General features: G+C 47.2%; 2 protein-coding genes across 2 annotated transcripts; both read left to right on the top strand.

Annotated features, from left to right (window-relative positions):
- The first annotated feature begins 12,157 nt into the window (after positions 1-12,157).
- TREM2 (triggering receptor expressed on myeloid cells 2) lies at positions 12,158-16,823 on the top strand. Its single transcript, XM_090280436.1, has 5 exons — positions 12,158-12,315; positions 13,736-14,086; positions 15,462-15,534; positions 16,247-16,440; positions 16,536-16,823. Exons 1-5 carry the CDS (start codon positions 12,276-12,278, stop codon positions 16,550-16,552), a joined length of 675 nt encoding a protein of 224 aa, XP_090136562.1. The 5' UTR covers positions 12,158-12,275; the 3' UTR covers positions 16,553-16,823.
- A 2,773-nt stretch (positions 16,824-19,596) lies between these two features.
- On the top strand, positions 19,597-24,157 carry TREML1 (triggering receptor expressed on myeloid cells like 1). The gene is made up of 6 exons (XM_090280435.1): positions 19,597-19,684; positions 19,883-20,203; positions 22,099-22,204; positions 22,599-22,684; positions 23,190-23,242; positions 23,599-24,157. The coding sequence occupies exons 1-6, from the start codon at positions 19,642-19,644 to the stop codon at positions 23,908-23,910; spliced, it is 921 nt and encodes a 306-aa protein (XP_090136561.1). The 5' UTR covers positions 19,597-19,641; the 3' UTR covers positions 23,911-24,157.
- Positions 24,158-24,685: the final 528 nt, after the last annotated feature.

Raw genomic sequence — 24,685 nt, 5'->3', positions numbered from 1 at the left:
AGGAAAGTGGCCAGAAGAGCTCTAACTTGTGGGATATAGTTTTGTTCAGGTGATGAGAGAAAGACAAGGATTCAAGGAAGAAGACAGAGGAGAAGCAACCACAGAAGTAGGAGAAGTATCACTATTTCACCATGCATCAGTGAGGGTAGCTAGTTTCTGTAACAAAAACAAAAACAACAACAAGAAGAAAATCCCCTAAGACCAGTTTATTTCTCACTCCTGTCACAGCACAGTACAGGTTGGTGAGGCAGCTCTGCTCCACATAGTCACTCAGGGACTCAGGTCCTCTTCAACTAGTTATTTTCTAGTGTTTCAGAGCCCCCTGCTGGATCCTTGGCATGGGCAGCAAATGAGGGGAGAGAGAGCACAGGCGATTGCACAGGAGGCTTTATGGGCCAGGCTTGGAAGGGGCAAATGTCATTTCTTTCAGAACCCAGTCACGTGGCCACCTTTAACAGCAAGAGAGGCTGGATGATAAAGTCTAGCTGTGTTCTCAGGAAGAAATAGTTTGGTGAACAACTACTTAGTCTCCTCCAAGAATCAAGATAGTGAAAAACAAGTTCCTAATGCCAATTCTAAATCTTAAGGCAGCTTCCCAGGGTTCAGAAATTTGGCCTGTCTTCTCTTTCCTAACTGCTACCACCTCTTCTTCTGCTTGAGCATCTTTCTTCCTCAAATCCTTACTGGATTTCTCAAAACAAACCCCTTGGTCCACCCACTGCAGCGGTCACACATGTAACCAAGATACAAGCTGGACTTCATGATGCTCCTGTCTTTTGAGGAGTTTCATTTGAGGACATCCAGGCTGCAACCAACCAAAAGTCATCAGAATAACTTGGAACTTTACCCTGTTCCTCAAGGAAACACCCGAGAGCACATTTTCAAGTCCACATTTACCTTGCTGTCAGTATCTGGCGACTACCTTCTCACATCTCCCCATCAGGGCTCTCCTTGAGCATTTTCCAGGCTCCTCAATCCTTTGCCCACCCACTGGTGGGGATCTGCACTGAAGTCATGTCCCCTTGGGCCCAAAACTTAGAGATCAACAAGTTGGGCCTGAGGTTGGAGAAAGTATGGAACCTCCATATCTCTCTGGTCCCTGATATTTTAGTCCTGTCTTAGGAGTTGGGATGTTTGAATTTGTGGAGATAGTTTGGAGACGTGGGGCAGGAGACTGACCACAGGTGGGTTCTGCTACATTACAATGGCCTTGGAACATAAAAGCAGGAGATCACAAGCTGAAACTTTTACTTCAGCTTTTTAAGTATTTAGATTTGCTTCCAAAAGCTCCACTAACCATTAACATTTTTAAGAGACACTAATGTCATGTGAAAATAACCCATGTTAGTAATATATTTTCTCCAAATATTTGAATGTGAAGAAAAATAAGTTATGCTCATCACAATTTGCAAGAGCCAACTCTTAGAAACTCTTAATATCCATTAATAGAAGGCTGATTAAATAGATTATGTTATATCCACACCAAGGAATATTATGTAGACACTATAAAAAGGAAGTTAAAACTATATCTATTCATATGAAAAGATAATACAGATATATTAAATGAAAAAATACAAGACACAAAATAATATATGTAGCATGAGCTTGTTTGCGTCTGTGTCTGTGTGTGTGACCATTGGAAAAAGACTAGATAAGCATACACCAAAATACTACTAGTGATTATCTCTGGGGAATGGAATTAGCTGAGAGGAGGAAGACTCCACTCAGATCTAAATCTAACTTTCACCTCTACCAGCTGTGTGATCCTGGATAAGTTATTTTGTTTCTCTGGAGCAATAATATTACCTGCCTCATAGGTAATGATGTAACTCATTTAAAGTGTTTCGAACAAGGTCTAGCACATAGTAAGCACTCAATAAATGCTTGTGTGTTTTAAGTGGTTGAATTATGGACAACTTTCACCATATTAGAGTGTGTTTTATGTGTTTTTCACATAAAAATAAATTCAATATAATTTTTAATCATTTTTTAATGCTGAACACATTTTATGAAGTTATTTTTTAAAGTATATTTTATTGATTACGTTGTTACAGTAGTCCCATTTTTTCCCATTTGCTCTCCTCTACCCAGTATCCCCTTTCCCCCAGCAATCCCACCTCCCTTAGTTCATGTCCATGGATCATGCATATAAGTTCTTTGGCTTCACCTTTTCCTACATTATTTTTAACTTCCCCCTGTCTATTTTGTACCAACCAATTATGCTTCTTAGTCCCTGCACCATTTCCCCATTTCCCTCCTAGCCGATAACCCTCCAAATGATTCTTATATCTATGATTCTCTTCCTATTCTGGTTTGCTTAGTTGAATTTTATTTTTACTTTTTAGATTCGGTTGTTGATAGTTTTAGTGTTTATAGTTTTGATCTTCTTTTTCTTAAATAAGTCCCTTTAACATTTCATGCAATAATGGTTTGGTGAAAATGAACTCTTTCAGCTTTACCTTGTCTGGGAAGAACTTCATCTGCCCTTCCATTCTAAGTGATAGCTTTGCTGGATAGGATAGAGTACTCTTGGTTGTAAGTCCTTGCTTTTCGTCGCATTGAATACTTGTTGCCAGTCCCTTATTGCCTGCAAAGTTTCTTTTGAGAAATCAGCTGATAGTCTTATAGGAACCCCTTTGTAGGTAGCTCTCTGCTTTTCTTTCACTACTTTTAAGATTCTCTTTTTATCTTTCACTTTTGGCATTATAATAATGATGTGTCTTGATGTGATCCTCTTTGGGTCTAGCTTGTTTGGGACTCTCTGTGCTTCTTGGACTTTTATGTCTATTTCCTTCACCACATTTGGGAAGTTTTCCTTCATTATTTTTTCACATAAGCTTTCAATGTCTTGCTCTTCCTCTTCTCCTCCTGGCATCCATATGATTCAGATGTTGGCATGTTTATAGTTGTCCCAGAGGTTCCTAAGCTTCTCCTCATTTTTTTTCAATTCTTGTTTTCTCATTTTGTACTGGTTAACTGTTTTTTTCTTCCTTGTGTTCCAAATCATTTATTTGAACCCCAGTTTCCTTCCCTTCACCATTGGTTTTGTGTGGGTTTTCCTTTGTTTCACCTAGAATAGCCTTCACTTCTTCCCTTATGCATTTGCTGTACTCAAGCATATCTGTCAAGCCTGTGAGCATCTTTATTACCAGTGTCTTTAATTCTGCATCTCTTAGGTTGCCTATCTCCTCATCTGTTAGGTTGGCTATCTCCTCGTCATTTAGTTCTCCCACTGGAATTTGATCCGTCCCCTCTTTTGGGCCATACTTCTCTGTCTCCTCATCTTGACAGGCTCCTGTGTTTGTTTGCCTCTGTGTCTTAAGAAGAGCTGTTGCTCCTGTTACATTGTAAGGGGTGGAGCCTTAGGTATTCGTCAGTGTTGGGTGACCTGTTTCATCACGTTGTGGTGCTGTGTGTGGGGGAGATGTCTGAGAGAGAACAATGCCACTTCCTCAGCACTTGCCCCTTTTTCAGGCACTTCTTCCATTTTTGTATGGGACTGGCGCCTTTCTAGTTGTTGCCCTGGCTGTCATTTCCAGAGTGGGTGGGTCTGTGGACATTCTAGGACTGTGGGAGCCCTTTAAACAAGCGGACTCTGTTGAGTGACCTGCAGTTTTTTTCTCTGCCCCAACCCCCACTGGTTTGCACAGTCAGAAGCAATGAGGCTTGATTTTCCTTGGCGCTGGGACCGTGAGCCTGCGAGGTCTGGTCAGGAGCTGGGAATGTTCCCCAGGTGTTCCTTCCCACTTTTTAAAATGTGTGATTGCACTTTCCGCTGGCCTGCCACTGCTGCCACCACCACACTGCATCCTCTCCGCCCTGGCTCCACCCCTCCTACCTGTCTGGATGAATATTCTTTATATCTTTGTTTGTTGGAATTCCATGCAGCTCTATTTTCTGGAACTTCTGGTTGTCTCTAGTTTTGAGGTGGTTTTATTCCTTCTTAGTTGTGGAGGGAGACCCAGAGTGTTTGTCTAGGCCTCCATCTTGGCTGGAAGTATGAAGTATTCTTATAATAGACATAATCTCCACTTCAAGTTGTGCCCCACCTAAGTATGGCACATGATCCTGGGGAAAATTGTCTGCAACTATGATGTTCCAACTGTGAGTAACTGTTAATAGCATCCAATGTATGTCATCTATTGAATAAAGCTCTGTCATAGCTTGAGTTTTATCATTTCAACACTAGGTCTGTAAGAATTATCTAATGTTTCTAAATTGAGACTTTTAAATCTCTGCTTAAAGTTTTTTTTGTTTGTTTGTTTGTTTGACAATTGATCCAATTTTGCAGCCAATAATTTGCCTCTGGGACTATTTTTGTATTCTACTCTAATCCAGCCAGAAATAGTGACCCCAGAGCTTCTGCTGACATCTCAAAAACTTAATTTTCAAAGGGTTTCATGGTCAGAGGATGTTAGGAAGAGCTGACCTGAATGCACATTAGTCTCAGGATTTATTATTTCGTTGATCCCTGACTGCCCCCATGCGCTTGGGGTGCAGGGGAAAGAACTATGGCCTCACTCAGGCAAGGGCGTTACAAGGAAACAGTGTTGGAGTGGGAATCATCCTCTCCCTGCAGAAACTTGTTTTCTTTCTCTTCAGAGAGGCTGCAATTCTCTAATATTCCTCTTTCGTTTTTAAGGCATTATGCTCCCAGCCATAGCAAATGCAACCTTCAGTGTGCAAATCTCTGGGGTGAATGTCTGGGTCCCCATTTCCACACGAATAGACATCCTGACTTCTCAACTCACAATCAGATTAGATGTCTAAATGTGCCTTTTAAGCTGAGGTGGCCAGATATGTCCCAGACAATCTCTGATGACTCATCTGAGGTCCTCCCTTTATTCCCTAAACCATGATGTTGACTTCCTAGAATTCAGCTGCTACAGGCTTACGGTGACAACATCACTGCCACCTCCAACAGCAAAGAGGCAGTGCCTCTTCTGTTTATTGCACCTTCCCAGCACCTAGCATGGTGCCTGGCACATGGTAAGTGTTTGGAAAATACATGTGGAACAAAGGACTGTGCCTCTGGGAAGAATGCTTCAGGCTTTCTCATTCCCTTCTAGAGGAACAAGAGGAATGCCAAAGGGAGAGGGTCATTGTAGGCCAAGTTCCCTTCCAGGAACAGATGTACAAACAAAAGGGTTCAATTGCTCATCATTTTTAACCGGGTTCTTTACAGAGCAGTGGGCAAGGATAAGGGAATCAGCAAGGGATGGTGACTCATAAAGACAGGGAACTGCTAATGCATCAGGCTTGAAAGAACAGGGGGAGAGTATGGTATGACTGCAGCTGTGGAAAAACAGTCAGGTCACCTGCAGGAGCTGTGGTTGCAGAGAGAAGCAGCTACTGTCTGAACTCTTGCCAGTATCTCCTGTGGTTAGACTGAACAGTAAGCTCACGGGCTGCGAGCCTGAGTCATGGAGACCAGAGGAGTCATTCTCTTAGGGACAGAGCAGAACTGAGCAGGCAGAGCATGGGTCAGGGTTGGGGCAGGAGTGGAGCACAACCAGCATGGTGGTCAGGGATGCCAAAGGCAGCAGAAAAGCCAAGGAGAGGAGGGCTGGAAGGAGGCCACTGATGACTTCTAGGGATCAGACTCAAGGGAGCAGTTGAGTGTGAATAACAAAGCAACCATAAAAAGTAAGAAACAAAACAAAACATGATAATGAAAGGGCAGCAATTGAAGGGGGACATGGAGACATGTGAGGGGTTTTCAGAAGAGGTGTGACTGCCCACTTCTCAGGCAGGGCTGGAAGGGGTTTTCCTGGGGTAGGCTGAGGGGTGCCCTGATAGTTTGAGTGGTTTCTATGTCTGCTGTTCCAACTGCACCCTTCCCATAGGCTAGTGCAGGCCTGAGTGCTGGCCATGGTCCTGACAAGACTCTGGTACTTCTCTAGCCACTCATGTTAGACTGGGGATGAGAGAATAATGGGGGATCTGAAAGAAGGTGAGGATGCTCACATATAATGAACTTGACTTATTCTTAGGGAAGGGAAAAGTCTGTAGAAGTATGTATTTGAAGAGGGTGCAATTCCAAATAACTGCTATAGGGAGTTTACTAGACAACCTGCAGGCATTCTGAAAAGGCAGCTGTGAAGTTTCAGCCAGTTAGACATCAGGAGTATTTCATGTATCCAGTCATGCTCCTGGTTCTGTGGCTTCCTCATCAATGGTCACCATCATATCTAGGAATACTGGGTCTCCAAGAGACCTGAGTTGCTTATCACAGTGACTAGCACATTCATGGTGTTTAAATGCATGCACTGGTGAGTGATGATGTTCAGATATAATGAAAGAGAGGAAAAGACCTCTCTGCCCAAATCTGAGGTGGCAAATGTCTTGGAACCCAGATTTAGCAAAGAGAAAGGAAGGACCCTATGCTTAGGAGTGGGTGGAGCATAAATGTTCTTGTGCTCAAATATGAGGACCAGGGAATTAAGCTACATTAGCACAAGCTAAAAGATGAGAACATTTGATATACATGTGCTATGAGGAATCAGTAAAAACTTCTTGGTGGCTGCCCTTTAATATAAGATTTAAAGGAAGAAAAAGGATCCTTTCTTCAGGTAGGAAAGAAGTGAGATGGGGTCAGAATGGGGCATTAATGGCCCAGAAAGTAAGATAAAGATCCATGGGACTTTTGAGTTCTGCTTCTATTTAAGATGTAGACAGCTAGAAACATTTAAAATGCAGCAAAATCATGAAATACTTAGGTAGAAATGCAACAAAATATGTGCAAAATTTGTATGCTAAAAACTATAGGACATTGGTGAGAGAACCCATAGAATAATTAAATAAATGAAGAGCTAACTTGTGTCCATGGTTTGGAAGACTCAGTAGTGTTAAGATGTCTAGTTCCACACCCCACAACCCCACACAACTGAGCTATAGATCCAGTGTAATCCTAAGCAAAAGCCCAGTAGGCTCTCTTTTTGGTGGTGGTGGGTGGGAGGAGAAAATGACAAGCTGGTTCTAAAACTTACATGGCAAAACAAAGTAACTAGGACAGTCAAAACCATTTTTAAAAAGAATAATGTAGTTGAATTGCCCACACTGCCTGATTTAAAGACTTGTCATAAAACTACAGTAAGTAGTCAAGATGGTGTGATATTGTTTAAAATATAGACACATATATTAGTGGAACAGAATGGACAATCAAGAAATAGACCTAGGACTTTTGGACAAGGTGGAGGCCTAGATAGACATGCTATGTCTCCCTCCACAACTAGGAAGGAATACAACTACTGTATCTCAAAACTAGAGACAACCAGAAGTTCCAGAAAATCGAGCTGCATGGAAGTCAAACAGACAAAGATATAAAGAAGAAATACTCATCCAGACAGGTACGAGGGGTAGAGCTGGGGCAGAGAGAAAGCAGTGTGGCAGCCACAGTGGCAGGCCAGTGGAAAGCTCAGTCACAAGTTTTAAAAAGTAGGGAGGGAAACCTGGGGAGCACTCCAAGTGCCAGACCATACCACAGAGCTCACAGTTCCAGTGCTGAAGAAAATAAAGCCTCATTGCCTCTGACTGTGAAAACAAGTGGGGGATGGAACAGAGGAAGAAACTGCCAGTCTCTCAGCAGAGTCCACTTGTTTAAAGGGCCCCCACAGTCCTAGAACATTTGTAGACCCACCCACTCTGGGAATGATGGCCAGGGAAAGAGCTAGAGGAGTGCCAGTCCCACAGGGTAAGTGGGAGAAGTACCTGGAAAAAAGGTGAGTGCTGAGCAAGTGGCATTTTTCCCTCTCAGACCCCTCCCCAATATACAGCACCACAATGTGGTGAAATGGGTCACCCTGTACTGACAAATACCTAAGGCTCTGCCCCTTACAATGTAACAGGTTCAACAGTTCTCCTTAAGACACAGAGGCAAACATTGGAGCCCGTCATGATGAAGAGGCAGAGAAGTATGGCCCCAAAGAAGGAATGGATCAAGGTTTTAGTGATAGAATTAAGTGATGAGGAGATAGCGAACCTAATAGATGTACAGTTCAAAACACTGCTGTTAAAGATGCTTACAGACTTGACGGATATGTTTAAGTATTGCAAACACATAAAGGAAGAAGTGAAGACTATGCTAAATTAAACAAAGGTAATTTCACACAAAACCAATGGTGAGGGAAGGAAACTGGTGTTCAAATCAATGATTTGGAACACAAGGAAGAAAAAAAAAAAAAAAAAAAAACAGTCAGCCAGTACAGAATGAGGAAACAAAAATTGAAAAAAAAATGAAGTGAGGCTTAGGAACCTCTGGAACAACTTTTAATGTGCCAACATCCAATTCATAGGGATGCCAGAAGGAGAAGAGAAAGAGCAAGACATTGAAAGCTTATGTGAAAAAATAATGAAGAAAAACTTCCCAAATGTGGTGAAGGAAATAGACATACAAGTCCAGAAAGCACAGAGAGTCTCAAACAAGCTAGACCCAAAGAGTAGCACGCCAAGACACATCATCATTAAAATGCCAAAAGTGAAAGATAAAGAGAGAATCTTAAAAGCAGCAAGAGAAAAGCAGAGTTACCTACAAAGGGGTTCCTATAAGACTATCAGCTGATTTCTCAAAAGAAACTTTGCAGGCAAGAAGGGGCTGGCAAGAAGAATTCAAAGTGATTAAAAGCAAGGACCTACAACCTAGATTACTCTATCCAGCAAAGCTATCATTTAGAATGGAAGGGCAGATAAAGTGCTTCCCAGACAAGGTAAAGCTAAAGGAGCTCATCATCACCAAGCCATTATTATATGAAATGTTAAAGGGACTTATTTAAGAAAAAGAATATTAAATTTATGAACACTAAAATGACAACAAACTCACAACTATCAACAACTGAATCTAAAAAATAACAAAATCTGACTAAGCAAACCAGAATAGGAACAGAATCATAGGTATGGGGATCATTTGGAGGGTTATCAGCTGGGAGGGGGAAAGGGAAGAAATGGGGAAATGGTTCAGGGATTAAGAAGCATAATTGGTTGGTACAAAATAGACAAGGGGAAGTTAAGAATAATATAGGAAAGGGTGAAGCCAAAGAACTTATATGCACAACCTATGGACATGAACTAAGGAAGGTGCGATCGCTGGAGGGAAGAGGGGGACTGGGCAGAGGGAAGCAAAGAGAAAAGAAATTGGGATAATTGTAACAACATAATTAATAAAATATACTTTAAAAAAATTGCATAGGGAAAGCCACATGTGGAAAACCACCTATCTGTAATTTCCCAATTGCAGTCAGAACATGCATGACCCAATTGAATGTCTTAAAAAAAAAATAAAAAGAGAGAGAGGAAGAAATAAACCTACATGTCAACTGATTTGTGGCAAAGATACTAAGGCAATTCAAGGGAGAAAGAATAGTTTTCTCAACTAAGATGTTGGTAAATTGGACATCCATAGACAAAAGTAAAAAACACAAAGAACCACAAATCATATTTGCACCACATTTAAAATTAACGTCAAATAGTTCATAGACCAAAATGTAAAACCTAAAACTATAAAACTTCTAACATAAAACATAGGAGAAAATCTTTGTGACTTTCAAGTAGGCAAACTTTTCTTAATAGAACACAAAAAGAACAAATTATAAATAAAAAAATCAATAAATTAGACTTTATCAGCATTAAATCTTCTCCCCTTTGGAAGACACTGTTGAGGAAGTGATCAAACAAACTAGAAACTGGAAAAATACTTTCAAATCACATATCTAATAAAGGACTTGTAACCAGAACATATAAAGAATTCTCACAGCTAAATAATAATGATAATAATAAACCATTAAAATGGACAAAAGATTTGAACTTTGCCAAAAGAGATAAACAAATGGCAAATAAACAATGAAGGATGTTCAGCATCATTAGGCATTAGGACAATACAAATTAAAACCATAATGTGATATCACCATAAACCTATTAAAATGACTTAAAAAGAAACCTGACAATATCAAGTCTTGACAAGGCTGCAAAAATGGCACAAAACAGTGCATCAGCTTCTATAAAGTTAAACATACACTTGCCACGTGATATAGCACTCCCACTGGTAAGATTTAATCTGAGAGAAATGAAAATATATGTCCACACCAACTGTATGTACATAAATGTATATGGTGGCTTTATTCATAATTGTCCCAAACTGAAAATAACTCAAATGTTTATCAGCTGGTGAATGGATAAATCACCCATAATTCAGCCACACAATGATATACTATTCAACAATAAAAATAAATGAATTACTGAGAAGTACAACTTTGTGCATGTCAAATGTATTATTATAAGTGAAAAAAGCCAGACTCAAAGGCTACATGCCGTATCATTTCACACATGTGACATTCTAGAAAGGGCAGGATGCTCTAGGAACAAAAATCAGATCAGTAGCTGCCAGGGCCTGGATTGGAGAGGAAGGAATTGGCTAAAGGGGGTATGAAGGAATGTTTTTTGGCTAATAGAAATGTTCTATATTTTGATTATGGTGGTTGATACTAAGATGTATGACTTTGTCAAAATTCATAGAACTGGACACCCTAATGGAGTGAATTTTTATCTGTTAAATTATATGCCAATAATCTCAGCTTTAAAGACCACAGAAGGTTCTTACACAGTGATCTTCAGGTGGCCTCAGAGTCTCATTCCCTAGGTGCTAGGTCAAGGCTGGGCAGTTGGCACTCTAAGTGAAGGACTATCTTACATTCATTCTTAACTACTCATCTCCATGCACATTCCATGTCCACATGGTATATGCATAGTAAATGTGGGTAAATAAATGAATGAGGGAACAAATCAGAGGGCTTGGAGGAAGCCAAAGTAGACTCTGGTGATCTGCAGGCCGCAGTGGTCTCCTGCAGCCTGTCCCGTTACTTCTGCCAGCACAACTCACCTTCCTGCCCCTGGGAACTGCTTTGCCTCCCCTACCTCATCCTGACTCATGTGGCCATTCCACACCTCTGTGCTGGATCACCCTTCATAAGACCCGCACCTGTGAGAAAAGCACCTCTTACTTCTCAGATCTCCCAGAAATGTCACATTTGCCCTGACCAGTGTGGCTCAGTTGATTGAGCATCATCCCACAAAGTGAAATGTCACTGGTTCAATTCACAGTCAAGGTACATGCCTAAGCCATGGGTTCAGTCCTTGGTTGGGGCTTATGCAAGAGGTAACCTATTGATGTTTCTCTCCCTCTCTTTCTCCCTCCCTTTCCCTCTAAGAAAGAAGGAAGGAAGGAAGGAAGGAAGGGAGGGAGGGAGGAAACAGAGGCTAAGGAAAGGAAAGGAAAGGAAAGGAAAGGAAAGGAAAGGAAAGGAAAGGAAATGTCACGTCCTGTCTTGTCCCATAGGATGGTGGGGAGTTGAAGGTGTGTGTGTGTGTGCACCATTTAATGGTTGTGTGAGCATGTTCTCACAGGAGGCACTCAGCTGGGCAAAGGAGGCTAAACGTGGCAGGAGATTCTGGGTGGCAGAGAAAGTTCTCCCTCTTGCAGACAGCCCATTATTTCTTTCCCTTGCTAAACAGGATACGGTACTAGTTAATTTTGTTGAGTGTTTGCTGTGTGTCAGATCCTGTTCTGAAGCACTTTGCCTGTAGAAATCCATGTTAATCACCTGAGTAACCTTATACACTATTATTATTCCCATATGACAGGGATAGGAACCGAGACACAGAGAGGCTATGGATGTGTGGCTGCACACACAGTGGGTGAGTCAGAATGGACTTGAAGCCACAAAGCCTGGCTCTAGAGCTGTTTTTTTTGTTTTTTTGTTTTTTTTTTTTTACCACTGCCACAGTACAGGGGTGTCAGTCCAGAGGGTGAGGGTTCTGGCTTCTCCCAAACGAAGGAACTGTTCTCCATCCCCATGCAAGGCTGCAACCAGAGAATGGCAGGCAGAGCCACTGGAGGAGGGTCTGAGCATGGCTGTAAGGACGGTGATCCCTGGGCTAGGCTCTGCAGCCTCAGACCCTGACCAGCCCCAGCCATGTGGGGTCACCCTGTGGGGGTGCATAGATGAAAGGCTGGCCTCTCTGAGGTCTAAGATCCTCAGCCTCCCGCTATGATGCTGTAGTGGCCAGCTCCACCTCTCCTCTCCTCCCCCACCCTGCAGCCCCTCCTTCCCCCTGAATCATAAAGCCAGACCCCAGTCCCGACTATTGCTCAATCCCCAGGAGCCAGTTCCCGTGGGCAGCGCCTGACGCCTGATGTGCCTGACCCTTTCCTTTCTGCAATTCAAGGGAAAGAAGAGATCTTGCACAAGGCACCCTGCGTTTGCCCTCCGCAAGGGAAGGGTGACATGGAGCCTCTCCGGCTGCTCATTCTGCTCTCTGTCACAGGTAGGATCCCCTTGCTCCACAGCTGGTGGCTTTTTTCCTTCCTCTTTCTTGAGTATATGGCAGGTGGGTGGTTGGGTGGGGAAGCACTGAGCCGAAGGAGGTTGAGGTCCTGGGATGTGCTGTGCCTCTCTCCCCCCAACCCCCGCCCCGTATCCCTCCTTTTCTCTTCCCCTCCCTCCCCGGGATCAGGACCTGCCTTCAGACTCTTCGTGCCTGTGCAGGTAGAAAGAGCTGGCGGATTCTGGTCATGTGGAAAGGGAAGGAGTTCTGATGGTGGCATTTCAAGCACTAGCTAGTAGCTGAGGGAAACTTGGGGGGGCACTGGTAAGAGCCTCAAAACTTATGAACCACTTAAGCACAAGACTAGACCCAGAGGAGTGGCAGGACAGGAGGGAGGAAGGAACCCGACTGAGAATCTGTGTTTTAGGTACCCCCTCCCATGCTCAGAAAGTCCTCTTGTCCTCAGCCCTGGATGGGGAGTACCTCTTGCTCCCGCAGAGCAATGTGCAAACCTGGATGAGAGACCATCCCAACAGAGCCATGCTCCTGCAGCTTCTTAGCTGGGTGGACTGGAGAAAGGTGGGAGTGGCCGCCTGGAGGCAGAGAGATGGTGGGGATGGCGTGGGAGATCCCGCTGCTCACTAGGTCGTTCTGGTTCCAAAAGGCAGGCCACCAGCTCCGCAATCCTGTTTTTCAAGTTTGACACCATACGGTTGAACATGGGGTGAATGGAGGAGGATCAAGAAAGAGGAAGTTGAGGCAAAGGGCTCTGGATGATTCCCCTGCAGCCTCTGCCCTGGAAGCAGACTGGTGCTCTAAGCCCATCTCCCCCACCCCAAGGAGGACCCCCAAAATAGCAGCCTCATGTTTCCCCCAAAATAGCTCTGAGACGAGTCCATCCTGAAAGGGGAACAAAGCCACAGAAATAGGGAAGCTGGAAGCTAAAGGTCAGGAAGAGCAGAATGCAAAGCTGGTGCCAGTGTGGGCAGTGGCAGAGGAACAAACACAGCCAGGCAAGCAGGGGGTGCCCAGCCCCGGGCCTGAGAGGGTCACTAGCCCTTCTCTCTTGAGATGGAGTTGGGTTAGGAGAGGTCTCGTTTCCATGTGATAGGAAGAAGATGCGTGGAATAAAACTGGAGGGAACTTCAAGACCAAGTGGTTTTGGAAACAGGCCCAGAGAGGGTCAGTTACTTCTTCAATGATGTTCAGTAAGTCCAATGGTGAATGAGCCAGACCCAGGACCCATGTTTCATCGTTCCCAATTTTCCATAATCACATGCATGGACTGTGCCACCTCCTAACTTCTAGAAGAACCCGAGTTCCTTAAGGGCAGGATTTCTACCTCTTTTGTTCACTGCACGTAATAGGTGTTCAATAAATATTTGGTAAATGAATGAGTGAATGAATGTCTCCTTCTCAGGGTTGTCCCAAGCCCAAAACACCACGGTGTTCCAGGGCCTGGCAGGCCAGTCCCTGAGGGTCTCCTGCCCCTATAACTCCTTGAAGTACTGGGGACAACGCAAAGCCTGGTGCCGCCAGCTGGGTGAAGGGGACCAGTGCCAGCGAGTGGTCAGCACCCACAGCTCGTGGCTGCTGTCCTTTGTGAAGAGGCGGAATGGGAGCACAACCATCACAGACGATGCCCTGGGTGGCACCCTCACCATTACACTGAAGAATCTTCAAGCCCACGACGCTGGCCTCTACCAGTGTCAGAGCCTCCGCGGCAGGGAGACTGACACCCTCAGAAAAGTCCTCGTGGAGGTGCTGGCTGGTGAGTGGGCAGCAGGCAGCACCCTGGCCTTCCCTCGGGCTGGGGCTCACATCTTTGGTGTCTGTGCACAGGACCACCCTCTGGGGTTTCGGGGACCCTGGGGAAACCCACACTGCAGATCCTGCCCCCCCATCGCCCCCTGAGGGCCACTGTGGCTGGTTATGCAGGTTGCTTACTGCACAGGGGGCCACTGTCCAGCCCTGCTGCCTCTGTCCAGGCTGTGCTCCCTGGGGCAGGGCTGCACCCCTTGCAGGAAGGGGACCCGTCTCTGATTTGCAGAGGGCACCGGTCCTGCTTCCCAAACAGTTTTATCCCTTTGGCATCGGTTGGGATGTGAACACTGTAGGGGCTATTTGAGCAGTAGGAAGATTCCTTTATTTTCTCAGCCAACCTTGCAAGGGACTTACCAACATACATTAAGCACCAGTCAGGTACAGAAAAACAGCCCTAGAAAGAAACACTGTTTGTGTCCCTGACAACGTGCTTCACTTCTCTGGGACTCCAGCTCCTCATCCTGAAATGTATCAGTCCTACTGACGCCACACACGTGAGGTCTTGTGAGGCACACATGGGATGACAGAGTTAAATGTGCTTGGGGGTAAGTGACAGCCTATGCCCCAGCCTCCCTCTGCTGAACTGCTTGGCATCTTCATTCTGGGCTTGATTGGGTGATATGGGGGAGGGGTCCCCCACCCTGAGCTTTGCACAGGGGGTGCCCTCCAGGAGAGCCTGTGCCTATGTCTCCAGAATGAGACTGTGTCCTAAAGGAGAAGAAATATAAGATTACCATTCCTTTTCTGACCCTCTTCCTTCCCAGCTCTTCCCCACAACATGACCCCTTATGGAAATGTGGTTTCAAGGTAGTGTTTGTCTAAGGTGGGGTGCTCAGGGGGGACTGCCTGCCCTAGACCCCAAGCCCCACTTCTGCCACCTTTCTAAGTGCAAAGAGGAGCAAGGGGTGAGGAGACACAAATTTTCAGCTATGAGGGTCTGAGGCAGAAAAAAAAAAAAAAATCCATAGCTGGTGTAGACAGCCTGGCAGCTCACGCAGGACTGATGAGCACACCCCTTACTGCATCTGATCTTCCCAGTGACCCTGTGAGATGAGAGGATGGGAATCGCAGTCACTGAGCTTCTGGGAGGAATTAGACACTTGTACAAAGGCTGTTCCCACTGAATTTGCAGCACTATTATTGACAAGATGTTTCTAATCGCCCCACTTTACAGGCGAGGAAACTGAGACTTGGAGAGGTTAACAACTTGTTCCACACAGGACCAAGGCCCACAGCCTCAGCCCACTCAGAGAGGTCCTCCCTGCCTTGCCAGGCTGCCTCAGGGGGAGGGCGTTGAAGCTCACCGACCGTGTCTTCCACAGACCCTCTTGATCGCCAGGACCCCAGTGAGCTCTGGATCCCTGAGGACCCTCAGATGGAGCACAGCATCTCCAGGTACAGTGACCGGTCTTTCCTAAGGTCCCTGGCAGACTTATACCCTGCAGATCCTGGGCATGGGGTTGAGAGTGTTGAGTTTGCGGGTCCCAGACTACAAATTCCAAGGTAGTTAGAGCGGGAAAGGGCCTGGATATGATCTTGTCTAAACACCCTTCCAGCAAGCCAGTGTGTGTTGGTGTGACCATGCAGGTTGCTAAAAGCTGAAATTCTTCCATGAACAGTTTGTAGCTCCAAGATTCCTGAATGGTCAGCCTTCTGCACCTCCCTTGGCAGCCCTCAGACACCCCCACAATTCAGCAACAAGGAGCGTTTTAGTACTTTAGTACAAAACTGGGATCCCCAGATCTGTTCCTTTGAGGGGACCAGAACCAGTTCTGATTGGTTCATGTCTGTGTATTGGCATTAAACATTGTTAAGATAACCATGGAGCACACATGTGCTCCCCCATGCACACAAATACACACGCACGCACACCCTATCATTCCGTCACGTAAGGCAGAAACTGGTGAGGAAAGGTGATGTGTTTAAATACACTCAGCAGGCAGACCCATGCCCAGAACTTAGGTCTCCTGAATACAGGCTTCCCAATGCCCAACAGCTCTATACCAGGAATGGTGCTGGGTGAGCGGGGGGTACCCTAAGCGGCAGGAAGATCCTGATGTCTTATCCTTCTCTGAGGCCTTCCATATGCTCTCCTTGTTTCTCCAAGGAGTCTCTCAGAAGAGAAGCTCTCCTTCCCGCCCACTTCCTTCCTTTTCCTCCTGGCCTGCATCTTTCTCATCAAGCTTCTAGCAGCCAGTGCCCTCTGGGCTGTGGCCTGGCATGGAAAGACGTGGGGGACACCCCCAGCCAGTGGGCCTGACTGTGGCCATGACCCAGGTTACCAGCTCCAGACTCTACCAGGTGAGCTTGGAGAGCACAGTATGGCTGTGGGTGCGCTGAGCTGAGGGGGCGAGGTGGGGCCAAGAGGGGAAGTGTGAGTACTCAGTATGTTGCAGGACTGAGCGACACCTGAGAGGAGAGGACCCCGCGTGGGACGAGAGGCCCTGAGAGGTCTGCACACTTGCCCATCAGCCACCAAGACTCCTGGCTCTGCTTTGGTGAAGCGCCACTTTGCCTGTGCTCTGCTTTTCCTGACCCCAGGTGTGTGTGTGTGTGTGTGTGTGCGTGCGCACACACACACACCCGAGGGGCATGTGTGCCTCGGAGGTGGAAAGATCATCTACGCACTTCTAGACATTGGACATCAAACATTTTCACAAATAAATCTGAGACTTCATGTTTAACTGGATTGTGTTTGGGCATCATGAAGCTCTTCTCTTTTGCTTCAGTACCAGGAGAATAAATTTTGATGAGCAAAAAAGGTCGACTCATTGGAACCTAGGATCTTAGGATAGCAGGCCCCTCCATTCTCACAGGCTCCAAACTAGCCAGTTTTTTTCATTCCTCTCTCTCCCTTTCCTGGATCTAATTGCCAAGTCCTCTTTCTCCTTTGGAATTCCACTAGCACCCAGTCTTCCTCTCCTTTCCTCTCCTCCGCTTGCCTCCTGTCCATAAGTTCCCTAAGATTACTGCTGACCTCCCTCCTCCCTTCCCACCCCCACACTCCACTCCATCCAATTCCCAGCTGACTCATCCATTCCTCTTCCTGGAGCTTTGCTTTCATCATGTTACTTCCCTTCCAGAGGAAAGACAAACCCCTGAGTTACAGAGGGCAGCACACCAGAACTGGCAACTACTGATCGAAGCCCCTCATTGGACAGAAGGGAAACTTGAGGCTCACAAGGGAAGGGATTTACCCCAAGTCCCCAGTAGAGCCTGGAAATCCAAATTCACTTGGCTTTCAAGGTGCCCTTCCCTCTAGCTCAGTCCTACTCATTTATTCATTTATTTATGTAACATCTTTTCTGTGCCAAGACTATTCTAGGCACTGGAGACACAGAGGGGACACAACGGGCAAAGATGTGCGCCCACGCGGAGACGTGTTCTGATGGGAGGAGAGAGGAGACAGAGTATAAATCAGGCATATGGGGGTCAGGCAGAAGGGATGGGGATGATGCAATTCTAAAGGGCAGTGAGAGGCAGCACTTGAGAAACACTTGGAGGAGGTGTGGAAGTGAATCTCATCTCAGTCTTCACGACACACACCCCACCCAGGCCGAGAGGAAAGGGGGAATTGGACCAAGACCTCCCCGGGTTCGGCCACTGGCAGAGGCGGATTTAACGGTGAGCGCAGCGGGGGCGCGCCCTGGGCCCCGACTTCTGAAGGGCCCCACAAGTTTACAACTTGTACGTAATTAAAATTGCACATAAGAAACCAAACTTGGTGTCATTAGAAAAAAGTGTAAAGTTTGGGTTTTGTGGGGCCCTTCAGAAGTGGAGGCCCAGGACGCATGCCTGGCGCGCCTGGTGCGCCCACCGTTAAATCCGCTTCAGCTGGGAAGAGCAGGAAAGGAGCTCCTATGCCCTGGGCCAGGGGTTGCTTTGCCCCTAACCTGGCTGTGGGCCCTGGGGTTTCGAATCCCTGATTTAAGCTCTGTGTTCCAGCCTCAGAGCCCTGCCCAGCCGTGCCGCGTCCGTCCACTCCCCAATGAGGCTGCCTCACTTGTCTGATCTGTGTGTTTTCCTGGCCTTCTGACTCAGGGGCACCGGAAACTTCCTCCTTATGTACCCAGGCAGGACCATCATCAAGACTGAGTGGAGCCCAGATTGAGCCGGGTCCCACCACCCTGTCACCCCTTGCTCTGCACAGTGTTGATGAGATGGCAGGGAGGCTCCCCAGGCGGGCGTGTCTTCTCCTGGAGAACCTTTCCAGGCCATTGGGACCCCTGCCTTGGACTCTCTGTGGGGCACAGTGGACTGAAGGGGGTCAGATACTTTGGCTTCATACTTCAGCTTTGCCTCCTACTAAGAAACTTTAAGCAATCTCCTTAACTCCTCAGAGCTTCAGGGTCCTCTCCTATTGGAAAACAAAACAAGTATCCACCTGGCTACAAAATGATATGGAATATAAATTGTAAGTGAAAAATAAAATGAAAATAAAACAAAACAAAACCAGCCCACCTTCTCCAGAGAGGGAAGGAAGAACTAGGCAAATCTCACTGGAGCCGATGCCCTGTCTCTAGCTTCTCAGGTACGTTTGTTACTCAGTCTCCCTGGAACAAAGCTTGCCCAGTGCCCTTTGCTCAGAAGGCCGAGACCAGGCAGAAATGTGAAAATCTTCATAAAGAATTGTCTCCTTAACAGAGAGGATAGTGTGTTCCTGAAACAAAAATATGCTATAAATAAAAAATGCTTGGAAGATAAAACATCTTATAAACTAAGAGCACTAAAAATATTTTTTAAGACAATAATAGAAGGGATGGAAGAAAAAGACATCTTCTAGAAATCATAATAAAATAGCCAAAAAATATAAAAAATAAGAGAGAAAGGATATGCAAATGAGATGACTATATAAGTTTCCATATCCGACTAATTAAGGAGTTCCAGACAAACAGGGGGGAGAAAGAAAATGGAAGAGTATTTATAAAGAAATAATGCAATTTCCAGAACTGAAGAATGTGGGTCCACAGTGGGAGGGTCTAGCGAGCACACAGTGAAATAACAGAGACAGGCCAGGTCTACCACTGAGGTGGGACTTCCTATAGTGACGCTGGACCACGGGAGAAGGACAGTGCCCTGAGAGCTTAGGTGTGGACACACATACAGAGTTTAGAATCAGAATGGCCTTGGACCTTGCGAAGGACACTATCTTACTACTTCACAGCTCTGTATCCTCAGAGGTCATATTTGGAAGACCCTGAAGATCTTTCCTCTTTCTTTAATATTCTCCAGTTGCCTTGATCATCCCACCTTATTCCTTAGCTGGGACCCAGCCCTGCCTTGCTGACCCCTGCCCTCAGGGTCAGTTTCTGAGCAATGAGCCAACCAGCATTCAGAAGCACTCCTTGTCCCCACCCATGGAGGGCCCCACCAGTGTCTGCCTCCCACCCCATGGTCACTGTGAGCCCCATGTGACTGTCTGAGGCAGATGTTTCCTGCCCCCAGGGGAATGCTGTGTCAGTGTCCAGGCAAGCCCCTCAGCTGCCATCTCCCTGTGTAGCGATGGGTCCCAACCTGCTCCTGCTGCTGCTCCTGGGATTAGCAGGTAAAGTTGAGAAAGAGCAGTACTCTGGGCCCCACATACTCTGTTTCATGGCTAGAAATAATTGATATTACTGTGGCAACAATAACATGTGTAGGGCCCAGAGGTGGAACTCTAGGTCCCTGTGTCCCTATGCCAGTGGGTGGGCTAGGAGGTCCCCCGAAGTCCTATCTAACATTCTCACATCCTTTCCTTCCCTAGGCCAGGGCTCGGCTGAGGAGCTGCAGGCAACGGTGGGGAGCTCCATTCAGGTGCACTGTCTCTATCAAGTCCAGGACGTCAAGGCTCGGAAGGTGTGGTGCAGGTTCTTGCCGGAGGGGTGCCAGCCCTTGGTATCTTCAGCAGTGGATCGCAGAGCCCCAGGACACAGTCGCACGTTTCTCAGCGACATGGGCAGCGGCCTGCTCCAGGTGGAGATGGTTTCCCTGAGGGAGGAGGATGCCGGGGAGTATGGCTGCATGGTGGAGGGAGCCACTGGGCCCCAGACAGTGCGCAGAGTGACTCTGAAAATCCTCCCTGCAGGTGAGTTATCCTAGGCTGGCCACTGCTCCTCTGACCTGCCCCCCACCCCCATCCCACCTACTGCCCCTGGGTCCAGGGGTGGCGGCTCTGGGGGAGAGGATTGGGAGGAGACATCCTTTCGACAGCTCTGCAAGGAATGGAAATCAAACTGGGCGAAAAGTCTTAGATAAAACAGCCAAATGCAGCCCTTTCCTCCCCTTTGCACAGGCTGGTCCTCCCTAGGAAGGCAGAGCCTATTCCCCACCCATGGCCTTGGCCTCCTCACCCAATGTTTCCAACATACTTGATGCTATTTTTGTTTCCTTTGGAAATGTTTTAAACAAAGTTTTAATTTGGGCATATCAACTTGAATGACTGTTTTATTCTTGTAATAATGGGTTTTATGGCCTGAAGAGTACTGAATTCATACCTTATTTAATTTTGTAAGTCTTCTCTGAGCATTGGCTATGTGCCTTCTCACTTACACAGGCAGGGACGTGCAATGCCTGAATTATTTTTACTCATTCAGTTTTAAAAATGGGGAAAGTGTCATTATTATTTGAGCTAATATTCTCAACCCTACTTTCAGTATAGAAAGCACTTAAAAATATATAGATTTCATTCACACAGCCTACAACTACCTAATGTCTAAGCATTAATTTAAATAAAACTTGAAAGTATTAATTTTTTCCCCAGAAAAATAGGATGTTACTTAAAGAAATGTTTCAAAAGGAAAATGGTCAGCTAGCTGCTGAAGCGGAGACTGCTAGTAACTTTCTCTTAGGAATGCTGACATCTCTTCATTTTCAGGTTTTTTCTCAAGTAATGTGGGCCCCATCCCCAAAAACAAATTACGAAAGGCACGTTCCCCTGTCTGTTAATTAAGAGGATGGACTAAGTTGTCATGAGAATCCCTCTTATCTGGAGTCCATGGTTACTATTTTATATTATAAATACACTCCTGTTCATCCTAGTCACCTTTGTCCTCCTCCTTCCTTGACACTCTAAGGCCTGGGAACTCAAGGCTGTAACTCCCCCGGTTGTGATGAGACAAGATGCCCCGGAAGAGGCGCAGGGAGACAGGACCTGCAGAGGAGGGCACGGGGCCCCGACGGCTGCAGGGGGCGGATGTTCAGGCCGGCGGGTGCAGCATGGTGTCCAGGGAGCATGTGGGGGACAGCTCAGGCAAGCTTTTAGCTTCAGGGAAGTTCATCCATGGTGGCTTAAAAGGTACCAGGAGAACAGGACATAGCAGCAAGACTGGGGCCACAGCACCTCTGTTTCCTGCTTTGGCATGGGGTGGGGAGTAGGAATCGTGACTCTCTTAAGAACAGGGCAAGGCTCCCATCCCAGAGGGTCTAGAAGGACTGGCCAGCTTCCCAAGACAGATCTTCAGGACCAGAGAAGCTGACTCTAAGTCCCTCAGCAGGAAGTTGAGCATGTTGTAGGGATGACAGAAGCTTTGTCACTAAATTGTTTCTCAGGATCAGGGCAAGTCCCTCAGTGAGGGTCCGTTGGCACATATCACTTTGCGGCTGACCCTGCAGTTCCTTAGATACCGAGGCAGAGCTTGGGGTGGGGCTCAGCCAGCCTGCCGGGGGCCACATGGTGGCAGGTTGCGAAGAGGCCTAGAATGCTGTGCTGAGGCCCTTTAGAGAAATAAAGGAGGAAACAGGTGGGAGATGGTGGTAGAGGGGAAAGTGGACATATTCAGAGTCAGGTAAAGCTTCAAGAATGCCATTCCCTGGCCCCCAGTACGAGAGGGCCCTAAAGAATACGTCAAGCCCTCTTCCTTGTGTTTCTTACCGCAGACCTCTCCTTCCTCAGCTCCACTCTCCCGTTGCTCAGACCTCAACAGGCCCTGGAACCCTGCCCGTCGTGGGTATGTGCTCATTCATTATCTCCTTCTGGCTCAGCTCCTGGCCTGAACGAGGAAGAGGAGGCTGTCAGTCTGGCTGACGACCATTCCTCAGACCCTGGGGTCAGTGCCAGCCCTCTGGAACCCAGGCAGGAGGAGAAGAGGTACTGACAAGAACGGTGTCTTGGTGGCTGGGACAAGGGTGGGGGTGAAGAGAGGGCTTGTTTAGAGCCCCAGACTAAATCAGACAGAAATTTATCATTCCTTCCTTTCCTGGGGAACTTCTGATTGGGCAGCTAGGCCGACAGACAGACAGACCTCTCTATCTCAGCTCAGCAACAGGTCCTTCATCCCGTGGGGTCTTCAGTCAGGATACCCTGATAATGTGTCTTTATTCTGCCCCACCTGAGCCTACCCTCCATGTTCCGTTCCTGAAATCTCCTTCTCCCGACCATGGCTCTCCAAGGACTGCGCCCTGTGTCACTGCTCTAGGATTCCTGGCCAGCAGCTCCCAGCTAGGTTGAGAGTCAAGCTCATCTGTCCCTTTGTGTCCCTCAGCATCCCCCTGATCTGGGGCTCTGCGCTCCTGGTGGGCTTGCTGATGGTGGCGGTGGTGCTGTTTGCTGTGGTGGCCAGAAAGAAAGGTAGGTAGTGGTCCCTTCTCCCACCCCAGCATGGCCTCACTGAGCATGTCAGCCACTCTTGCAGACAAGGCCAGAAATAAGGTCTGCTCCCTACAGAGGGGTTTGTCTGGGCATTAGCAAGGACCCCCAGACCCTAGAATTCCCATGGCTGAGGGGTGGAGGGGAGGAAGGAGATTGGGTGGGAGCAGACCTGGGGAAGACAGGAAGTGGAAGGGGTAGGAGAGTGGGATTTGCAGACAGGGGACTGGAGAGGTGAGAAGGGGGCTTCTGGAGCTAGGGTCAGCATCCAGGCAGGTTTGGACAAGAGCTGTGGAAGCAGTAAGTGGTCGGGGAGTCAGGGCAGGCTGGGTGGGGCTGTGGAGTCGCAGGGGAAGGTTCAGTGCTGGGAGCAGGGAAGGTGAGTCTGAACTCCAAAAGAAGAGGGGGTGAGGGGATGAGGGGATGAGGGGATGGGCTTTGAACCAGGACGGGAAGCAGACTGTGCTGCCGTCCTCCTTCTTGCCAGGGAAGAGGCGTGGTGTCTGTGGCCAATCCCAGAGCAGCAGAGTTCCAGGCATGGTAAGAGGCCTCTGCAGGCTCCCAGCCAATTTCCCCAGACCCTCCACCTGCCATGCTCACTGAGGGGTTCCCAGGCTGATGGGGTGGAGACAGGACTGGGACCCAGTCGGGGTCCAAACCATCTTCCTAAATGCTGTAAACTTGGCACTGTTGGTCCCACCTTCCCACTTTGGTATCCTGCCTCCCCAGATTTGGGGAAAGACTTGGGGCTTAAAAATCTTCAGGAAGCCCTCTTGCCCACTGAGATATTCAGGATTTGAGAGACAGATCCAGTGTGGTCCTGGGATTTGCCCCAGAAGGAACTGGGGCTGAGGAAGGAGTTCTCTCTTTGCCTGATTCACCTGCTTTTGTTACAGGTGCCCACCTCAGTGGTCCACATTGCTGATGCTGGACTGGCTGTAGATGTGCCGTCGAACGTACCGTACGCGAGGCTCGACTCACCGCCTTCCTTTGACGATACCACCTATACCAGCCTACCCCTTGAGCCCCCATCAGGGAAACCCCCACACCCAGCCCCATCCTCCTCACCCCCTCTGACTCCTAAGATCCTGACCTGCTCTGAGCCCGTGACATATGCCACAGTCATCTTCCCTGGGGGGCACAAGGGTGGAGGTGCCTCCTGGGAGCCCGCCCAGGATTCTGCCAAGAGCCAGACTCCACCCAGCTGAGCTGCTCACCACACTGTGTGCTCACGGAGACCATCCTGGGCTTCTTTCTGTGCGTCCACCCAGCCAGTCCACGCCCTACGTCCTTAGTGTGGCACAGCATCTAGGGATATTAGGATATAATCTAATATTTTGACTTTCCTGACCTGGAAAATGCTGATGAGGTATGATTGAGGTGTGTTGGAGGAGGCTCCCTCTTTGGTTCCTCTGCCATTCTACCACTGGGCTAAATAAACTCCTAATGATGATATATGAGCTCTTGATGTTGAGAGGAAAGGGAAGGGCCCAAGTTTGACTATTTATAGGGCTTGTGAACTGAAAAAACTCCAGTTTAGAACTTGGGCTGCATGATCTCTTCCTGCCCTGCTAGTGAGGAAGATGTTTCATTCCCTGGTCTGGGCACTGTGATGTATTTTGATTCAAAGGGCACCAAGAAGCCTTCTTCAAAAGTATTTTTTGCTTTTATTATGATATCTGAAAGTATAGATTCATTTCTTTGAGTCTAGAAATCTTTTCTGTTTCTGATGTACACCTTGTAAACAAGTGACATCTTCTGTTGTGACAACAGATCATGGCAGGAGGGGATCATGGTTTAAAGGAGACTCAGGATAGCCCTGACCTGTGTGGCTCAGCTGGCTGGTCATCATTCCACAAAGTGAGAGGTCACTGGTTCAATTCCAGCTCAGGGCACATACCTGGGTTGTGGGTTCGGTCCCCAGTCAGGTCACGTACAAGGGGCAACCGATCAGTTTTTGTCTCTTGCATCAGTGTTTCTCTC

Source organism: Furipterus horrens, unplaced genomic scaffold (genome assembly GCF_987537825.1).
Source record: "Furipterus horrens unplaced genomic scaffold, mFurHor1.1.pri manual_scaffold_6, whole genome shotgun sequence".
NCBI lineage: Eukaryota > Metazoa > Chordata > Mammalia > Chiroptera > Furipteridae > Furipterus > Furipterus horrens.
This window is presented reverse-complemented; position numbering and strand designations above follow the sequence as displayed.

Bases quoted from the DNA above. Each gene is read 5' to 3' on its own strand.
- TREML1 (XM_090280435.1), top strand. From the start codon at position 19,642: ATGGGTCCCAACCTGCTCCTGCTGCTGCTCCTGGGATTAGCAG. The intron at 20,204-22,098 runs GTGAGTTATCCT...CTTCTGGCTCAG, and splicing joins TCTGAAAATCCTCCCTGCAG to CTCCTGGCCTGAACGAGGAA. The intron at 22,685-23,189 runs GTAGGTAGTGGT...CCTTCTTGCCAG, and splicing joins TGTGGTGGCCAGAAAGAAAG to GGAAGAGGCGTGGTGTCTGT.
- TREM2 (XM_090280436.1), top strand. From the start codon at position 12,276: ATGGAGCCTCTCCGGCTGCTCATTCTGCTCTCTGTCACAG. The intron at 12,316-13,735 runs GTAGGATCCCCT...TCTCCTTCTCAG, and splicing joins CATTCTGCTCTCTGTCACAG to GGTTGTCCCAAGCCCAAAAC. The intron at 14,087-15,461 runs GTGAGTGGGCAG...TGTCTTCCACAG, and splicing joins CCTCGTGGAGGTGCTGGCTG to ACCCTCTTGATCGCCAGGAC.